General features: G+C 54.1%; 1 protein-coding gene across 1 annotated transcript in view; it reads left to right on the forward strand.

Annotated features, from left to right (window-relative positions):
• HPCAL1 (hippocalcin like 1) overlaps positions 1 to 15,979 on the forward strand; it is a 111,642-nt gene extending 95,663 nt beyond the window's left edge. Inside the window, exons 3-5 of the mRNA XM_032652976.1 lie at positions 9,649 to 10,044; positions 12,607 to 12,712; positions 15,135 to 15,979. Of these exons, the coding sequence (XP_032508867.1) occupies positions 9,667 to 10,044; positions 12,607 to 12,712; positions 15,135 to 15,232 (582 nt within the window). The 5' untranslated portion in view covers positions 9,649 to 9,666 and the 3' untranslated portion in view covers positions 15,233 to 15,979. The remainder of the gene's footprint in view (positions 1 to 9,648; positions 10,045 to 12,606; positions 12,713 to 15,134) is intronic.
• The last annotated feature ends 369 nt before the right edge of the window (positions 15,980 to 16,348 follow it).

The following is a 16,348-nucleotide window of genomic DNA, read 5'->3' on the forward strand; positions in this document are numbered from 1 at the left end:
GAAGAGCCCCAAACTGTTAGAACAAGAGGGTCCTAGAAGAAACCCATTCGCTTGTTCATCTGTTCGTTCATTCGGACACTGCGCTAAGCCCTTGGACACGCAACCGTTATTCAGATATTTTTACTGAGCCTAGTTGTGTGCCAGGCCCTGTTCTGGGCAGTGTGGGGATGTAATGGTGAGCAAAAGCAGGGAGTCAACCATGTATCAGTATAGGAACGGCCACGGAAAGGGGGCAGGGTAAGGGCGGGTAAGCAGCATCCGCTGCTTGAGATGGACTCTTTGGAGGAGGTGCCGCCAAGAAGACTCGAGCAAAGATGTGAACATTGAGGGAGTGCACTTTGCAGATACTGAGGGGGAGGGCAGACAGGTGGAGGGAACTGCAAATGCAAAGGCCTTGGAGGTAGAACAGGCTAGCAGGTTCTCCTACTAGCATGAGGAGGTATCCTCTTTCCTAAAGGATCTCACAGTCTAATGAGCGAAAAACATTAGTAAACGATGTACTAAAAGTTGAGGTCATAATAGAAATAGGTTTAAAAATGGTATTGGAATGCAAAAGGAAGAGCAACTGTAGAGGGGTTAGGAAATGCATCCGTGAGTAGGTGACATTTGACCTGGGCTTTGGTGGATGAGTAGGAGTTTGCTGGGTGGCTGAGAGGAGCAGCCACATGGTTGACCTGGTGATTTCAGGCACAAAGTATTCAGGGAAAGCTACCCACAGTTCCTATTCCTGTTGTGTTAGCGGTTTCTGCAAGGGAAAGAACATCCTCTCCTCTCGGGGACTTTCCTTTCCTTTTCTCCACCTCTTCCTTTTCCCCTGCCTCATTTAGGGCATGTCAACCTCAGGAAAGTGGAAGGAGAGGATGGCTCAAGATAAGGAGGAGATTTCTCTGCCTTGCTTGGCCAGCCTGCCTCTTTCCTTCCTTCTCCCTTCCTCTCTCTTTTCCTCTCCTCCCTCCCTCCCTCCTTCCATCCTTTTATATATTTTTAAAGCTTTGGGGAGTTGTGGGGTTTTAAACTGCTGGGGTGGATACAGAAGTCAGGAGGACTTTCAGTTGGATTTTCTCAGCTATGGTCATTGCCTGGAGCCCAACCAGCAGGTGGCTCCCCGAGGTACATGGGCTGAATTTGGATCCAGGTACACCCAGTAGCCACTGGCTCCAGAGGTGTTACTAACCCCCTCTTGCCCTAGATCTCACCTGGGGCTCTTGTGTTCTCCCTCAGAAGAGGAGGAGGGACACCCCCTTTCTGCAGCCCCTCCCCCTGGCCTTACACCTTAGCCAGGACCAGACCTGGGTCTTCATTGCAGCTGGCCTCCGGCAAAGTTCTTGAAGCTGCTGAAAATAGAAACCTGTGGGACTCACATGTAATTATGAAACGCAAACACCCTTATCTTTCACTCAAGGGCACCAAGGAGTGAAATAAACACAGGCCACCTCTCCCAGCTGGGTCGCAGTTAGCAGTGGGTCTGTAAACAGGACGCTAAGGAACTTGGTAGCCCCCTAAACCGCGCCCCAAGGATCTACCCAGTGCTGAGCAACCACTAGATAGACAACGCAAGTCACCTACATATGTAATTTTAACTTTTCTGGTAACCACCTTAAAAAGGTAAAAAGAAACAGATGAGATTAATGTTACCAAAATGATTAATCTACTGTATCTCAAATGTTATCATTTATCATTTCACATGTAATCAGGATAGAAAAATTATTTTTAATTAATTAATTAATTTTTGGCTGCGTTGGGTCTTTGTTGCTGCGCGCGGGCTTTCTCTAGTTGCGGCGAGCAGGGGCTACTCTTTGTTGTGGTGTGTGGTCTTCTCATTGCCGTGGCTTCTCTTGTTGTGCAGCACGGGCTCTAGGCCTGCGGGCTTGCTCAGTAGTTGTGGCTCGTGGGCTCTAGAGAGCAGGCTCAGTAGTTGTGGCGCATGGGCTTAGTTGCTCTGTGGCATGTGGGATCTTCCCGGACCAGGGCTCAAACCCATGTCCCCTGCCTTGGCAGGCGGATTCTTAACCACTGCGCCACCAGGGAAGTCCCGAAAAATTATTAATGAGATATTTTTTCCCTGTATTAAGTCTTCAAAATCCAGTGAGAATTTTGTGCCTAGGGCACCTATATGCATTCAGGTCAGCCACATTTTTTTTTTTTTTGCGCGGTACGCGGGCCTCTTCCGTTGCGGAGCACAGGCTCCGGACGCGCAGGCTCAGCGGCCATGGCTCACGGGCCCAGCCGCACCGCGGCATGTGGGATCTTGCGGGACCGGGGCACGAACCCGTGTCCCCTGCATCGGCAGGCGGACCCTCAACCACTGTGCCACCAGGGAAGCCCCAGATCGGCCACATTTTAAGTGCTCAGTAGCCACTGTGGTTACTATATTGGACAAATACAGCTTATAGATGGAAAAACTGAGGCACCAGCGAGGTGGAGGGGGCGTGGCAGGGGCGGGGTCAGAAAGCTGGGAGGCGGGGTCTCCAGCTCAAGTCCTGGGGAGCCTGCCCGACTGCGCCCTCTAGCGTCCACCCAACCGCACTGCAGCCGGAGCCACCCCTGCACCGGGTCCTGGCAGTTGTCGCAGACCTCTCGGGACAGGACTGGCCCCTCCTCAGAGCAGCTGCACTAGAAGCCCAGGCAGCAGGCGGCTTGTTTCCCACCTGCATACTGGGAGGAAAGAAGGACACAAACGCAGTGAGCCTCCTTTCCCTCTAGGACCCGGGCTCAGCCACAGGAGGAGCGTTTGTCCATGAGTCATCAGGAGAAAGACCCAGGGCTGCTGCTGCATGAGAAACAACGCAAACCGCCAGTTTTTCTCCTGCCCCTCCCGCCCCCCGTACCCCACCCCGCCCACCGTGTCCTGTTCTGCCGGACAGAACAAGCTCTGTCTCAAATGAGCCCTCCAGTCCCTTGAAGTGCAAATTCACTGCAGCCGCCCCTCCAGCCTTTGGCCTTTTATGAGGAGTTGGTTCCTCCCACCTCTCCCATCATCTTCCCCCCAAGTGTTTCTAAGTCTGGTTGGCCCAGCAAGCTTTGGAGATCTGAGGTGATGAAAGCGTTTTAGAGCAATGGGATGAAATGCCTACCCACGCCGGCAGCAGGCGTTGAGCTGTGATTAATGGGACATGAGCGCCCTCGGTTCCAGGAGGCGGGCAGCTGATAGGAACGACGCCATTAAAAAGGCTTTAATTTGCAGGCAATACAGACTTTGGGTTAAATATTTTCATAGGGCTCCCCAGTTACATGTTTACTTTTTTTTTTCTTTACAATTTAACACATTAAGAACAGTAACAGAGTAACTGAGGACCACAGAGATGGCCGTTAGCGCTACATTAACTCCCTCCCCCATTTTTCCATTACTGTGAATTAATACGTCGTCTTCGATGCCCTCAGAAGGGTGTTGTTTGTCTGATCCAACCCCTGCTTGGTCGTGAAGCTTTTTAAGCCCAGTAAGAGATGGCTCTGACCCTGAATCAGTCGTCCTCCCCTGGCACATCCGTTCTTCACCCCATCTTTCACTGTAGATGAAAGTAAGATTTTCCGGTAAATGAAAGCTGGGGTGTTTGCCTGATGACAGGGCCAGGGGGCCATTTCTGCCGGGAAGTGGGAGTGGTGGCTTTGTCTTTGCAGAAAGGCTTGCATTTTGTGAGCCCTCTTTCCAGCCAGCTGGTCGTCAGTAAGGTTGGTTCATTGGCTTAATTAGTAACAGAGGGGTCACTGGGGTGCAGCGTTCCTCCATCCACCATGTTCCCTTGAGGCTGCCTGCTTCAGGCCAAGAGCCGCTGGGACAGGGTGCTGAAATGAGGTTCTTTAGAAATATTTCACCCGAGCCTTTGGAAAGCACACGCAGGCTGATTCAGGAGGTGATGGGGAGTGCCGGGGGGTGGCTTTATGTGACATTCACGGGCCCCACTTCACAGTGGGAAGGCCGTCTTGTGAAACTGTCTGGTGAGAAGTTTAATGGCGAGGAGACAGAGGAGGTGGTCGCCAGCTGGAAGCCCCGCCTGTCACAGACAATCTCGTGCCTCGCAGAAGCCTCAGTTCTTTGTCTCTAAGTCGGAGATGACGGAGGTGCCCTTGCTCCCAGTCCGGTCAAGCGTGACCCCCGCCTGCAGGGCCTGGAACCTGCCGTGTGCGCCCTAGAGGTGGCCGGTGGGAGTCGAGCCTCCAGTGGCTCTTAAAGTCCTTGTCATTCAGTTTGGATTCCGCGTGCCACCTTCCTAGGCAGACTGCCTCCGCTCCACGTGGGAATGAGGGATTCCTCCTCGGAGCTTGGACCTTCCCCCTCCTTTGTGTCACTTATTATGCCCCATCCGTATGCCATAAGCAGCCTGCAGTGAGAGCCAGGACCTTCGTCCCCAGGCATTCAGAGGACCCAGTGGACTGGACTATAGTGCGCACGGCCTGTGCACGCAGCCTGGAGCCAGACCCAGAGGACGCGCCGAGGGCAAGGGTGGCCTGCACTCCTGGGCTGAGGTTTCTGGGGGCAGAGCAGCGGCTAGTGGGCACGTGTGCACCACAAGCATTTGCACACTTACGCGGGTGCAGGATGTGATGAGCCACACAGGGCTGGTAGACAGCCAGTTTCCGGATTCTCTCAGGGGATGCGGTACCGCCTTCCCTGACTCCATTGCCTTTCTTGCGGGGGTGGGGGGGGCGGTCAGCCCTTGTGATGAGAGGCTTCTGCATCTCAATAGGGATACAGGATTCTTCGACCTGGGACCTCCAGGCCCAGGGGTCCTAGACCATCAGACCGCAGAGGGGCCCAAAGAACACTGTGGACCTTATACCGCTTGCCACCCCCCCCACCCCGTTTTAAAATTTGTGGTAAAATATACATAACATAAAACTGACCATCTTAGCCATTTGTAAGTGTACGGTTCAGCTGTGTTAAGTACATTCGCACTGTTGTGCAACCAATACTCTCCAGAGCTCTCTTCCTCCAAATTCAGCTTGGGCTCTTAGGGAATTTCTACAAACATAAGCCCTGTCCCCAACTCTGGATTCTTCCCTGGTGCCCCAGGATGGCTTCGACATCCTTGGAGTTGTCTTGAACTTTCTGTAGCAAAATTAATGTTACCGACTTTTAAAACGGTAATGCTATAAGTCAGCCCTTTAATTCAGCTGACTGGGTGTGGTGAAGAAATCAAAGCAGAGGTGGGTACCCTACTTGAAAGCCGTGGGGTCTCCCTAAAGGACACTGGGAAATCAGTGATGGATTCCTGCAACATCATCCTCAAACATGTGGTCTCCCATCAGCCCTGATTTTGACAGCCCCAGATTTGACTAACTCAACCTTCAAGACAGTGGCAGGAAATCATGTTTTTCCACCCACGATTTCTTGACAGTTTTCCCCCAAAGTAAAACTTATCTTTTTTGCTTCCTGGACCCATCCCTCAATTTCTCCCAGCCTGGCTTTTCCTCTCTGTACAGCTGGGAATGCCAGGCCGGCCCTGCCCATCTCGCAGGGTTCAGGGTTGACCGTAGAGCTCTGTGGTCAAGCTCAAATGGACTCCTGGTCACATCCCAGCTCCAGCAGCTGTGGGACCCTGGGAAAGTTACTTGACACCCCCGGGCCCCAGTTTCACCATTTGTGAAACGGTCTGCACAGTGCCTGGCACAGCTTGGGGAATTGTGGCTGCAGTGGGGGGCTTTGATGCTAAAATGGACCAGTGTGAGTGACTCGCCTGCATCCTACATGCTCTGGCCTTGATGAGCTCTCAAAGGCAGGACCCAGGCCTCATATGTCTGTCCCAGAGTCCTACCTTCTCCCCTCTCCCCATCCCGTGAGCCCCCAGAACTCTCAGGAAGGACCCCTTGCATCGCATCCCCCAAAGGGGAGCACACCCAGGCTCTGCTGGAAGGTCAGCTTTGCCAGAAACCACCCTGCCTCAGAGTTAGCAGGTGTCTGTATGTGTGTGTACACAACCAGTACCAGCACTGCAGCGGGAAGGCCCACTCAACCAACACAGATGTCTGTTGTGCGCCGGGCCCAGGGCGCCGCTGCGATTCTGCAGCCCCACGCGCCCGCCTGCGGGGACACGCGAGAAGGGCTGGGAAAGCTGAAGCCTCCCGGGCGGACCTCGGAGCCCTCGGCTGTCACCTTCCAGTGGTTGTGTTGACCGTAGTTGTCATGCTCCCTGGTATGGTCCCTTCCTTCCCATAAACATTCGTTACATTGGGTGGAGGAGGTGTTAGGAGTCGGCATTTCCGTGGGATCAGAAACAACACAAATCACAGACACATCCTGAGGCCAGTTGATGCCATTGTTCTGAGTGGTGGTTTGGTCTTCACTGAGGTGAACGCATTCTAAGAGGACCGACCGTGCGAATTCCCTGGTGGTCCAGTGGTTAGGACTCAGCACTTTCACTACCCGGGCCTGGGCTCGGTCCCTGCTCAGGGAAGTAAAATCCTGCAAGCCATGCGGCGCAGCAAAAAAAAACAGAGAAGATGTAGAAGGACCAACCCTGAGCTCTCAGAGCCCAGAGCTTCACAGAAGGTGGGTTGTTTCCACGATGAAAAGTGCAGGAATGCTAATTGGGAAAAGGCTGTACCATTAACTATTGAAGGCGGCCGGGAAGGCCATATTCATGACCAGGGTGCCCTTCCCTGGACCAGCCTCCCCTGGCTGCCCCCGGCAAGATGTGGGAGGGGGCCAGACGACCTGGTCTGAGGGCTGGCTTTGCCTCCAGAGCCTCCGGGTCTGTTTCCTCCCTGGTGAAGTGGGACTAATACAGGCAAGGTGTCTGATAAAAACAAAAGTGTCCCACAGTCCGTGGACCTTCTGATTGTCCCTGATGCTGGCAGATCAGGAGTTAAAGCTTTGGGAACCTCACGGTGCCTGGCACGGGGCGCTGCCTCACGGGCGCTGATGCCACACGGTACCAGGTCCGTTCTCGGGGCAGCTGTCTTAGGGCCCCAGAGCTGAGGCATCAAAGCACCACAGACTGGACAGTTTCAAAAACAGAAATTTATTCTCTCTCGCTTCTGGAGACAGCAAGCCCAAGATCAAGGTGTCGGCTGGTTTGGCTCCTTCCGAGGCCTCTCCTTGGCCTGAAGACGGCCACCTTCTCCCCGTGTCCGCACATGGTCTTCCCTCTGTGTGTCTGTGTCCCGAGCTTCTCTTTCAAGGGTACCAGTCAGATTGGATTAGGCCTCACCCATGTGACCTCATTTATCTTAATTACCTCTTTAAGGGCCCTGTCGCCAAATACAGCCACATTCTGAGGTCCCAGGGCTAGGACTTCAGCATGTGAATTTGGGGGGGGGACAGTTCAGTCCACGACAGCAGCTGGCCCGCTCTGCCCACCCCTACGGACACGTGGGCACACGCTGCTGGAAAAAGGGCCTCAGGTCTCAGCTGAAGGAGTGAGGAGCGAGGAGGGGCAGATGTGGTGAAACCCTCCACGTTGCAGCCCCTTCTGCTCGTGGATGCTGCCTCTGAAGCATGAGATGGGAAGTTGAAGGAGAGACACCTACGACAAACCACTCCTCTCCACACCCTCCAGACACTGGCTAGGAGACTTTCACAATTAAGAGGAGTGTGGAAAATACAAAGCCTTGAGAGGAGCTGAACTGAGTAAAGGACTGAAGATTAGCCTTTTTTAGTGCAGGAAATGCGGAGGTGGAAGTGTGCGGTCTGCGGGGTGTCTTCAGTCAAGTCTGGGGGCCCTGGGGCGGGGGAGTGGGGCTGCTGGGGGCCATTGGAAACTGACAACCAAGTTACGTAGAGATTTGCTGGTTTCCACTTATTAGGATCAACCTATAGGTAAAGCAGAAAGTAGAGATTGTAAACCTTGACAATGTACAAATAGTGGTTCCCACGCATGACAGGAGCTGATGTGATAGGAAGGTGGAGAGGTTAGGGAAGAAGGGAATCAGTAGCTTGATCGTACAGAGAGAGAGAGGTCCGGGTCAAGTTGCTCAAGCAAGAAATAGAGGATTCTTGTGTGTTTATTTTTTTGAATTAAAAAAATACACAGAGTTCAACATTTGAAATTATAGAAAGATTTACACTAAAAAGTCTACGTTTGTATAAAAAATAAAATAAAAAATATATATAATAATAAAAACTGAAAGCAATGGTAGAGGGATATTTATTCAAAGAAAATGTTTGTTGTAAAAGAATAAATGATCCAAAGAACATTAAAAAAAAATCAACTATACTTCAATGAAAACTAAACTAAACTAAAAAAAAAAAGTCTCCGTTTGACCCTTGTCTATCAGCCGTCTCTCTTTCTGTAGCCAGTGTTATCATTTCCCAAGAAGTCATTCCAAACATACAAGCACGCACATATATATTTTTTTTTCTTCCACAAACAGCAGCAAACTCTATGTGCTGTTCTACACCTTCTCTTTTCACTTAAAAACAGATCTTGATGATTATTTCACATCAGTTAGTAATACAGACACCTGGGTTGTTTATTATTACAGACAACGTGCAGGAGTTGGCCGTGTACACAGGCTATTTGCATGGGTGGGAGCATCTTTAGATTTGTTCCTAGAAGTGGGGTTGCTGCGTCGAAGGGAACGTGTTTGTAATTTTGAAAGATATTCCTAAATCCCCCTACCTGGGGGTTAGAAAAGGAACTTTTCTATAATTTAAATGTATATCAATTTAAATTTCATATAATTTCAAGTCATAAAGATAACAAGTAAAAACAATGACATATATGTATGAAACTAATAAAACCTGGGAGGAGACAAAGAAGTAAAAGGAGGTGCCAGGGAAAATATGTGAACTACACTGATTATATTTAGTAATGGGGATTCGGTACTTAACATTTAGCATTCATAAATGTTAAGAAGCAGTTCAAGGTGGTTACCTCTGGGACGAGGGTGGAAAACCTTTTGTTTTTATTTTCTATTCTATATGCTTCAAAAATGAGTAAGCCATGTACTGTGTTACTGTGAAAAATCAGAAAATAAAGTGAGGTGGCGAGGTGAAAGCTGCATTAATGTCTAGTAAGAGTATCACCCCAGGGTCAGTCTTAACGGATGGGTCTTATGGAAAACCTCGTTGGGGAGCACGCTTCTGCACGCCCGCAGGTGCCTGAGACTTTACTACGAACCTTAGAGACATTCATGTACTCTTGGTGCTAATTCTAGATCCCCCTGCCCCCCACTCCCAACCAGAGGGCTTCTCAGAGGCAAAAACAAACAAGAGGGACTCCTTAAAAGCTTCTGGACGCCTGTTCTAAGGATAAAATCAGAACATCGTGCCCGAACAAGAAAAGAACTGCTCAGAACACAGGGTGTGGGGTGCAGTCAGCGTGACAGTTTTGCCTGAAGCTGATGAGGGTGGTGAGAGTAAGGGTTTCATCCTCCAATCTTGTACAGCCCCTGCTGGGCACTTGATTTCAAGTTTTTTCCACCTTTCCACATTCTGGAAGTCAGGATGTGCCTTGCAGCGCGAGGTGGCCTGTCCTGACTCCACCGGCGCCTCCTGGCCTTCCTGGTGGTACACAGACCGAGGGCCCGCCTCCCCGCAGGGGTCCTAGGAAGGCTGGGGCACTGCATCGCGGGGAGGGCCGGAGGCGGGCCTCTCCAGCCCTTGGTGCGGGACACGCGGGGGACGTTTCTCCGCGCCGCTCGGTGGCTGTAGGCTGTGGGGCGCCCTCCCCCGCCCTGATGGCGCCAGCCCGGCTCCCTGTCTTGCAGGTGTCGCCGCCGGCCGCCATGGGCAAGCAGAACAGCAAGCTGCGGCCCGAGGTGCTGCAGGACCTGCGGGAGAACACGGAGTTCACGGACCACGAGCTGCAGGAGTGGTACAAGGGCTTCCTCAAGGACTGCCCCACCGGCCACCTGACCGTGGACGAGTTCAAGAAGATCTACGCCAACTTCTTCCCCTACGGCGACGCTTCCAAGTTCGCAGAGCACGTCTTCCGCACCTTCGACACCAACGGCGACGGCACCATCGACTTCCGGGAGTTCATCATCGCGCTGAGCGTGACCTCGCGGGGCAAGCTGGAGCAGAAGCTCAAGTGGGCCTTCAGCATGTACGACCTGGACGGCAACGGCTACATCAGCCGCAGCGAGATGCTGGAGATCGTGCAGGTGCGCCCCGGAGAGGGAGGGGCTGGCGGAGCGCGCCCGCGGGGTGGGGGGTGGGGTGGGGGCGGGCCCCCCGAGGCCCCACCCACTCCGGACAGCGCTCCTGTCCTCCCCGCGCCTTCAGCCCTTCGCAGCTAGCTGGCTGCCAGGCCCCCTCCCTCGTGCACTTTTGAAAGTGACGAGTTGTTACCAGACTGGCGGGTCCTTGCAGATAGTGATGAGAAGAGCCATAGTTTACTGATCACTGGCCACCCGTCAGGCCTGGCCTAAGCCCTTTGATGAGTTGTGGCCTTCCCGACCCTGGCGGGGCTGGGGTGGGGTGGGCGGAGCCGGGGATGGAGGTGTCATTCCCTGCGTTTCACAGAATCTGAGGCTGGGTGGGGGACTGTGATTTCCAGAGAGTTAACAGAGCTGAGCTCTAGTAATTCAGAGAGAATTACAGTAATTGAGAGGACCCTTGACACTTGCAGAAGCCACCTGCCAAGACCTGTTCGAGTCCCCGTGTCTGAGAATAAAAGAACAAACAGTTTGTCATGTCCCCAGGAAGGTGCAGCTGTAAAGCAAAACGGAAACATTAGTGGCCACAGAATAAGCTCTGGTACAGAAAGCACTGCAGAGACCTCTTCGCCTCGACTACAGTCAGCAGCTCTGGCAGGGGAAGCTGTGTTCCAGAAAGAAACCGTGTTTTGTTCACTTCCCCAGCTTCCTAGGTGTGTGGTAGAGAGGCACAGAGCTGCCGCTGCCTGGGTGCCTCCCTGCACTCCCACTCCTGGAGCCTGGGAGGTTCAGTTCTAGAATTCCTCAGAGGAGATGTCCTCTACATGGAAGGAACTTCCGGGCTAAGCCACAAACAGAGGGTATCAAACTCATGAACGCCTAGACCAGCAGCCAGTGGCCTGAGGAGTGACCAACCTATTTCCCAAACAGGTGGTTTTTGCACAGTGAGAATAAATCAGCACAGGTTCAGGGCACTCTGCTTCGGCTGTCGCTCCTGGCTCTTAGTGACAAGCGGCGGTAGAAGGAAGAAATCTCAGGAATCACCTGTCCCGGCCCACAAGCTGGCCTGTGCGCTTCCCTGGCCCTGGCCAGGCAGACTGGCCCGGCCAAGACTTAGAGACACAGCAGGACAGCGAGGGGCCCCATGCCTTCCCCAAACGGGGTCTGGCTGCTAGGCCCCCAGACCAAGTTCCCAAACTCTGAGACCCTTCCCGTGGCTCCCGCAGGTGGCTTGGCCTGCTGAGCGGCACGCCCGGCCGCTACTCCATCGTCAAAACGGACTGGGTTCTACGTGCTTCAGAGCCCACCAGAGGCCGGGGAGGGTCTTTGCCTCCTCTGCACTTGAACAAGGGCCTGCCTCTCTTAGGAGGGGGTCCTGTCTCAAGAGGCCCTGAAAGACACACTGGCCGTGCTGTGAGGCCTGGCCACCTCCACCCTCCTTGGCAAATGGAGACGGGCCAAGGAGGAGAGAGTATAACAGATACCAGAAGCCTCACTTGGGATCATTCCTTTCTGGTTTTGTTTTGTAAACCTACTTTTTTTTTTTTTTTTTTTTTTTTTTTGAGGTACGCGGGCCTCTCACTGTTGCGGCCTCTCCCGCTGCGGAGCACAGGCTCCGGACGCGCAGGCTCAGCGGCCATGGCTCACGGGCCCAGCCGCTCTGCGGCATGTGGGATCTTCCCGGACCGGGGCACGAACCCGTGTCCCCTGCGTCGGCAGGCGGACTCTCAACCACTGTGCCACCAGGGAAGCCTGTAAACCTGCTTTTTAACATGCTACAGCTCTCAGACTTCTGCTGTCCTTAGTGTGTTGTTTCAGGAAATGAGACTCTCAGTCAAGCCATCTCCGCACAGAAACCCACAGTGGCACAGCCCCTCCCCCTCGCGAGTTATTCTGATGAGTTGCTGGTCACTGGGCTCATCACGCCCCCTGGACACACACACACACAAAACACAACACTGGGCCGGGCCACTTGGACAGAGACACACAGAAACGGCTGGCAATGGTGCTGAGCCCTTGGATGGCAGTGTCCTGGGGTTCTCGGTCCTGCTGGAGAGACCCATCTGTCCTGGCGCTGGCCTTTCTGGGGCTAGTTATGTGGCTTTCCCTGTGGGCTGTCTTTTTTGCTTCTAACTCAGGTACAGCCATCCCATAGTCAAATGTTTGTGGCTACGTGTGCTGAGTGATGGGCTGTGCACGTATGTGCCTGTGTCACCACCACCCTCTGTGAGTTAGAGAGCATTCCCAGCGCCCCAGAGGGCCTGGGAACTGTCCCGCCTCCTGCCCCCGCAGACACCCCAGGCTCATAGCTGTCAGAGTGGGTTGTTTGGCCTGTTCTTGAAGGTCACGTAAGTGAGTCGGGCTTCCTTCTGCTCACATGCTGTCTGTGACATGCATCCACAGTATTGGGAGTAGCAGGGAACTTTCCAGCTGGGGAAGGGTCCTGAGGCTGTGAGCGTCCTGACCTCTTGTCCTGCTGTGGGCTGGGCAGAAGCTCATGCCTGTGCCCCATCCACCCAGGGACACCCTGGAACCTCTGAGCACATGTGTCCGTGTCCCCCTTTGAAGGCTATATACAAAATGGTGTCCTCCGTGATGAAGATGCCCGAGGATGAGTCCACGCCGGAGAAACGGACGGACAAGATCTTCAGACAGATGGACACCAACAATGACGGTAGGATCCCTGTGTGTCTATGCCCCACTGCTGGGACCAGAGATGTGTTTGGGACCCTTTCCTCCTTCTCTGTAGCTTCTCAGGCCTCACCTGGCCCACCCTTGGCCCTGCCCGGCCAGTGCAGCTGCGCTGAGGGGAGAGCCAGAGTTCGGAGTCGGGGCACTGGGTCAGCATCCTGCCGCATGAGCCACAGTCTCCTTGCTTCTAGAACGGGGAGACTGTAGGCCCGTGGGCGTGTCCTGGGGAGAAGAGGCAGCTGTGCCCTTGGCACCCGGGCCCTGGAGGGGTTGGGATCAAGCCTTCCAGGTGGTGGGGGTCCCTTTGCCCCCCGTCATCCCTCCCCCAAACCTCAGTGGCCCCAGGGACTCTGTCGGGATGTGCTGGCCTGCAGCAGCTCTGCCAGCATCTCTGGGCCCACACCGCAGCAGAAGTGGCGTGTCCAGGAGGGGCGATGGCGACCATACAGTGAGGACGTGCCCTGTGTTTCCTTTTCTGCATTGGCCGTGAGCTTCTGCAGGGTCCCTGCCGGGGAAGGTAGCTATGAAACTGGATGGATCCGCACCTCTTGCCAGTGTTAAGTGCAGTCCCAGAGTCAGGTCTGATTTGCTTTTGGAGGATAAAGAAATGCAGCATTTAGAAAAGAAAAAGAGAAAATACCCCCGGGCTGTGCTGGAGATTAAAAGTAAGCTAATGTACAGAAAAGTGCTCCTAAACCCTAAAGTGTGGTTTGCAGATGACGCCAAGGACTGAGCCAGCAGGGGGAGGGGGGCAACATGGCTGCAGGCACATCTCCGCAAGGAAACAGTTTTCAAAACATGATCCATCAAACGTAAAACAAGACAGCCTCGTGCCTGGCATTGCCTTTGGGCCAATTTAAAACATGTCTTCTGCCTTCCAGAGTAGCAGCACAGGCTTTGGGTTCGACAGACCTGCTCCAACCAATCTTGGCTTTTCTGAGGCTCGGATTACGCCTCTGTGAAATGGGGATAATAATTCAGTCTCTTGTGGTTTTGAGGATTCAGTGAGATAGAGCCAGTAGAGCTCTTAGCACAGTGCCTGGCTCTCCCTCCACCCACCTCAGCCCCGACCCCTCAGGGCCCGCTCTGGGCACCTTCCCAGGGTGTTTGTGAACTTGGGCCTGTGCCCACCGGGACAGAGCTTCTCCTGTGAACACCGGGATCCGTGCATCCCTGGAGCTCGGAGAGGGGTGGTAGAGGCGATGTTGGAAGAGAGAAGAGTGAAGCTGGGGTGGTCCAGAGCTAGGCCCTCGTCCTCCGGGGACTGCCCCACACCTTCCCTGCCCCCCTAGGAAAGCACAGGTGTCACTGAAGCCCTCTCCTGTGACCTGAGCCTGGCCAAGCACCAGGAACACCCTGATGGCTGCAGGACAGACTGTGCTCAGGGACCCCCAGCGCCTTGCCAGCCTCGCTTTCTGCCCGGAGAAGAGGCTGGTGCTTTCAGAAGCTCCTCGCCCTGGGCGGTCAGAGCAAAGTCCCCACCGACCATATGAATAGTAACAAAGCCCAGTAACCCCCGTCCATCATCAGAGGGCCCCAGAGGTCTTGTCTTCTGCCGAGGGGGTGGCTGCCCCCTCCCTTCCCAATCCGTCCCTTAGCCTGGGGTTGTTTAGTCTCCCTTGGGGCCAGCCTGTCTGCCCCCGCTGCTGGGGACCCACAGGAGGACGTGTCCCTCTCGGCAGTGGGCAAGCAGGAGGTCCCTGCCTGGCTTCCCGGTGGCAGCTCACTAACTGAGTGCATCCTGCAGGCCAGGCGTGGGCTGACCCCTCAAACACATCCTCCCAATTAACCCTCCCGGTGGCCCTTTGAGATGGGTGTTCCCACGATCCCACCACACAGATGAAGACCCTGGGACGTGGAGAGGTTGGTAGCTTGCCCATGGCTGTGAGCTGTGAGCCCTTTGTGTGCGGGGCACGACCTCAAGCTCCTGCATTCCCTCTACTGCTGTCCTCTGGGGTAAATGGCTCTATTTCATTGTACAGCTGCAGAGCCTCAGACGCAGAGGCAAGCAGTAGGTCCCCACCCAGGCCTGGCCCTCTCGACCCTGGGTTAGTTCTGGTTTAGAGGCAGGTGTCATGTTCTTTCTGGACAAGGCGCATCTTTCTTAAATAAGGCGTGGGGCTATTTCTACAAGGGTTTGAATTGCCCCACCAGGCACGGTCTGCTACCATACTGGGTACATCCTTTGAGGTGCCCGGTGCTTTGCAATGAGCACTGAAAGCAAAAAAGCTTTTTCCGGAAATGCTCTGGAAGTGTGTGCAGCCTGGACGCGTCTAGCTTCAGGAGGGCTCAAGACTTGGGCTGGAGGAGACGTCCCTGACACAGGGGCTGTCCCCATGCTCTCCTAAGGGTGATGAACTGTGAGTACCGGCTAACTCCCGTTTCTCCCGTCCTCCATCCCACAGGCAAATTGTCCCTGGAAGAATTCATTAAAGGTGCCAAGAGCGACCCATCCATTGTCCGGTTGTTACAGTGTGACCCCAGCAGCGCCAGTCAGTTCTAAGGGGTCGGCGTCTGGACAGTGCAGAGAAACACAGGCTTGTCTTGCCGTTTAAGCTTTGCTTGCAAAAGTGGATGCCTCTTCAATCATTCCTGCTCTCCCGGGGCGGCCAGGCAACACGCATCTGCCGGCTTGGTGGCCACGCCTCCCTCCTCACCTGGCCTCCTCCCGACCCCTCCCCAGTCCCTCCAGAGCGAACTCCCTGGCATGTGGTTACTCCCAGGGCTCACGGTGTCCTGGCTTCTGGGGCACCTCCCTGCCCGCAGGGAGCCCAGAGGACACCCCGAGGATCCCCGTGGGACTTTCTAAGATCGCGCCAAGGCCAGCTGATTGATTTTGTGATCGCAGGAAAAATGGGGACAAGAACAGAGGGAGAGTAGATGGGCAAGCCCTCCCCGTGCATGGCTCCACCCAGCTCGGTTCATTTTCTCTGACCAAAGCCGCTTGCACGTATATATACTGTGGTCTCCTTTTAATATATAAGTCATGGTGAAGTGAAATGTAATGTGTAGGTCCTGTATTTAATGCCTCGATTGCCTTTGAAGCGTGGTTCCCTCGTGGCCTGTGATCCCTCCGAGCCTGGTTATTTTGTGGTATTTATGCCCTCAACCTGCCCTTTTCAAAAGGACGTGCATGCGTGCCCAGGGCTGTGGAGACCCTCCCGTCCGCGTAGTGAACGCAGCCTCTCTGTAAGGTTTGTCCTCCCTGTTGATTGGTCTGGTATTTCCTGTATTAAAATGATCAAATAAACGGCACTGTCTGAGTTTTGTGTGGAATCGGGAGGCCCCATCGTGCTGTCCCGGCCTCCGCGTTCTCCGTGCTCGGCCTCCGCGCTCTCCGCGCTCTCCAGCACAGGTGCGTTCGGCAGGTCCTGCTGCTCTTTGTAAACTTGGCCCCTTCTGTATCCACATAGCCATTACTGTGTCTATAAATCTTGTGCAGACTGTTCTTCAATATCTGCCTAATGCCAAGAAATATTTGTGGAAATGAAAGATGACAGTTCTTGGCAGGTTTGACTGTCAGGCTTCTGCCTGTATCCAACCCCCTCCCCCGGCTCCCCCGCCAACCCCATGGTTTAATCAGCAAGGTAGCAGGACCGCACGTCCCCAGCGAGGACAG

This window comes from Phocoena sinus, chromosome 13 (assembly GCF_008692025.1).
Source record: "Phocoena sinus isolate mPhoSin1 chromosome 13, mPhoSin1.pri, whole genome shotgun sequence".
Lineage (NCBI taxonomy): Eukaryota > Metazoa > Chordata > Mammalia > Artiodactyla > Phocoenidae > Phocoena > Phocoena sinus.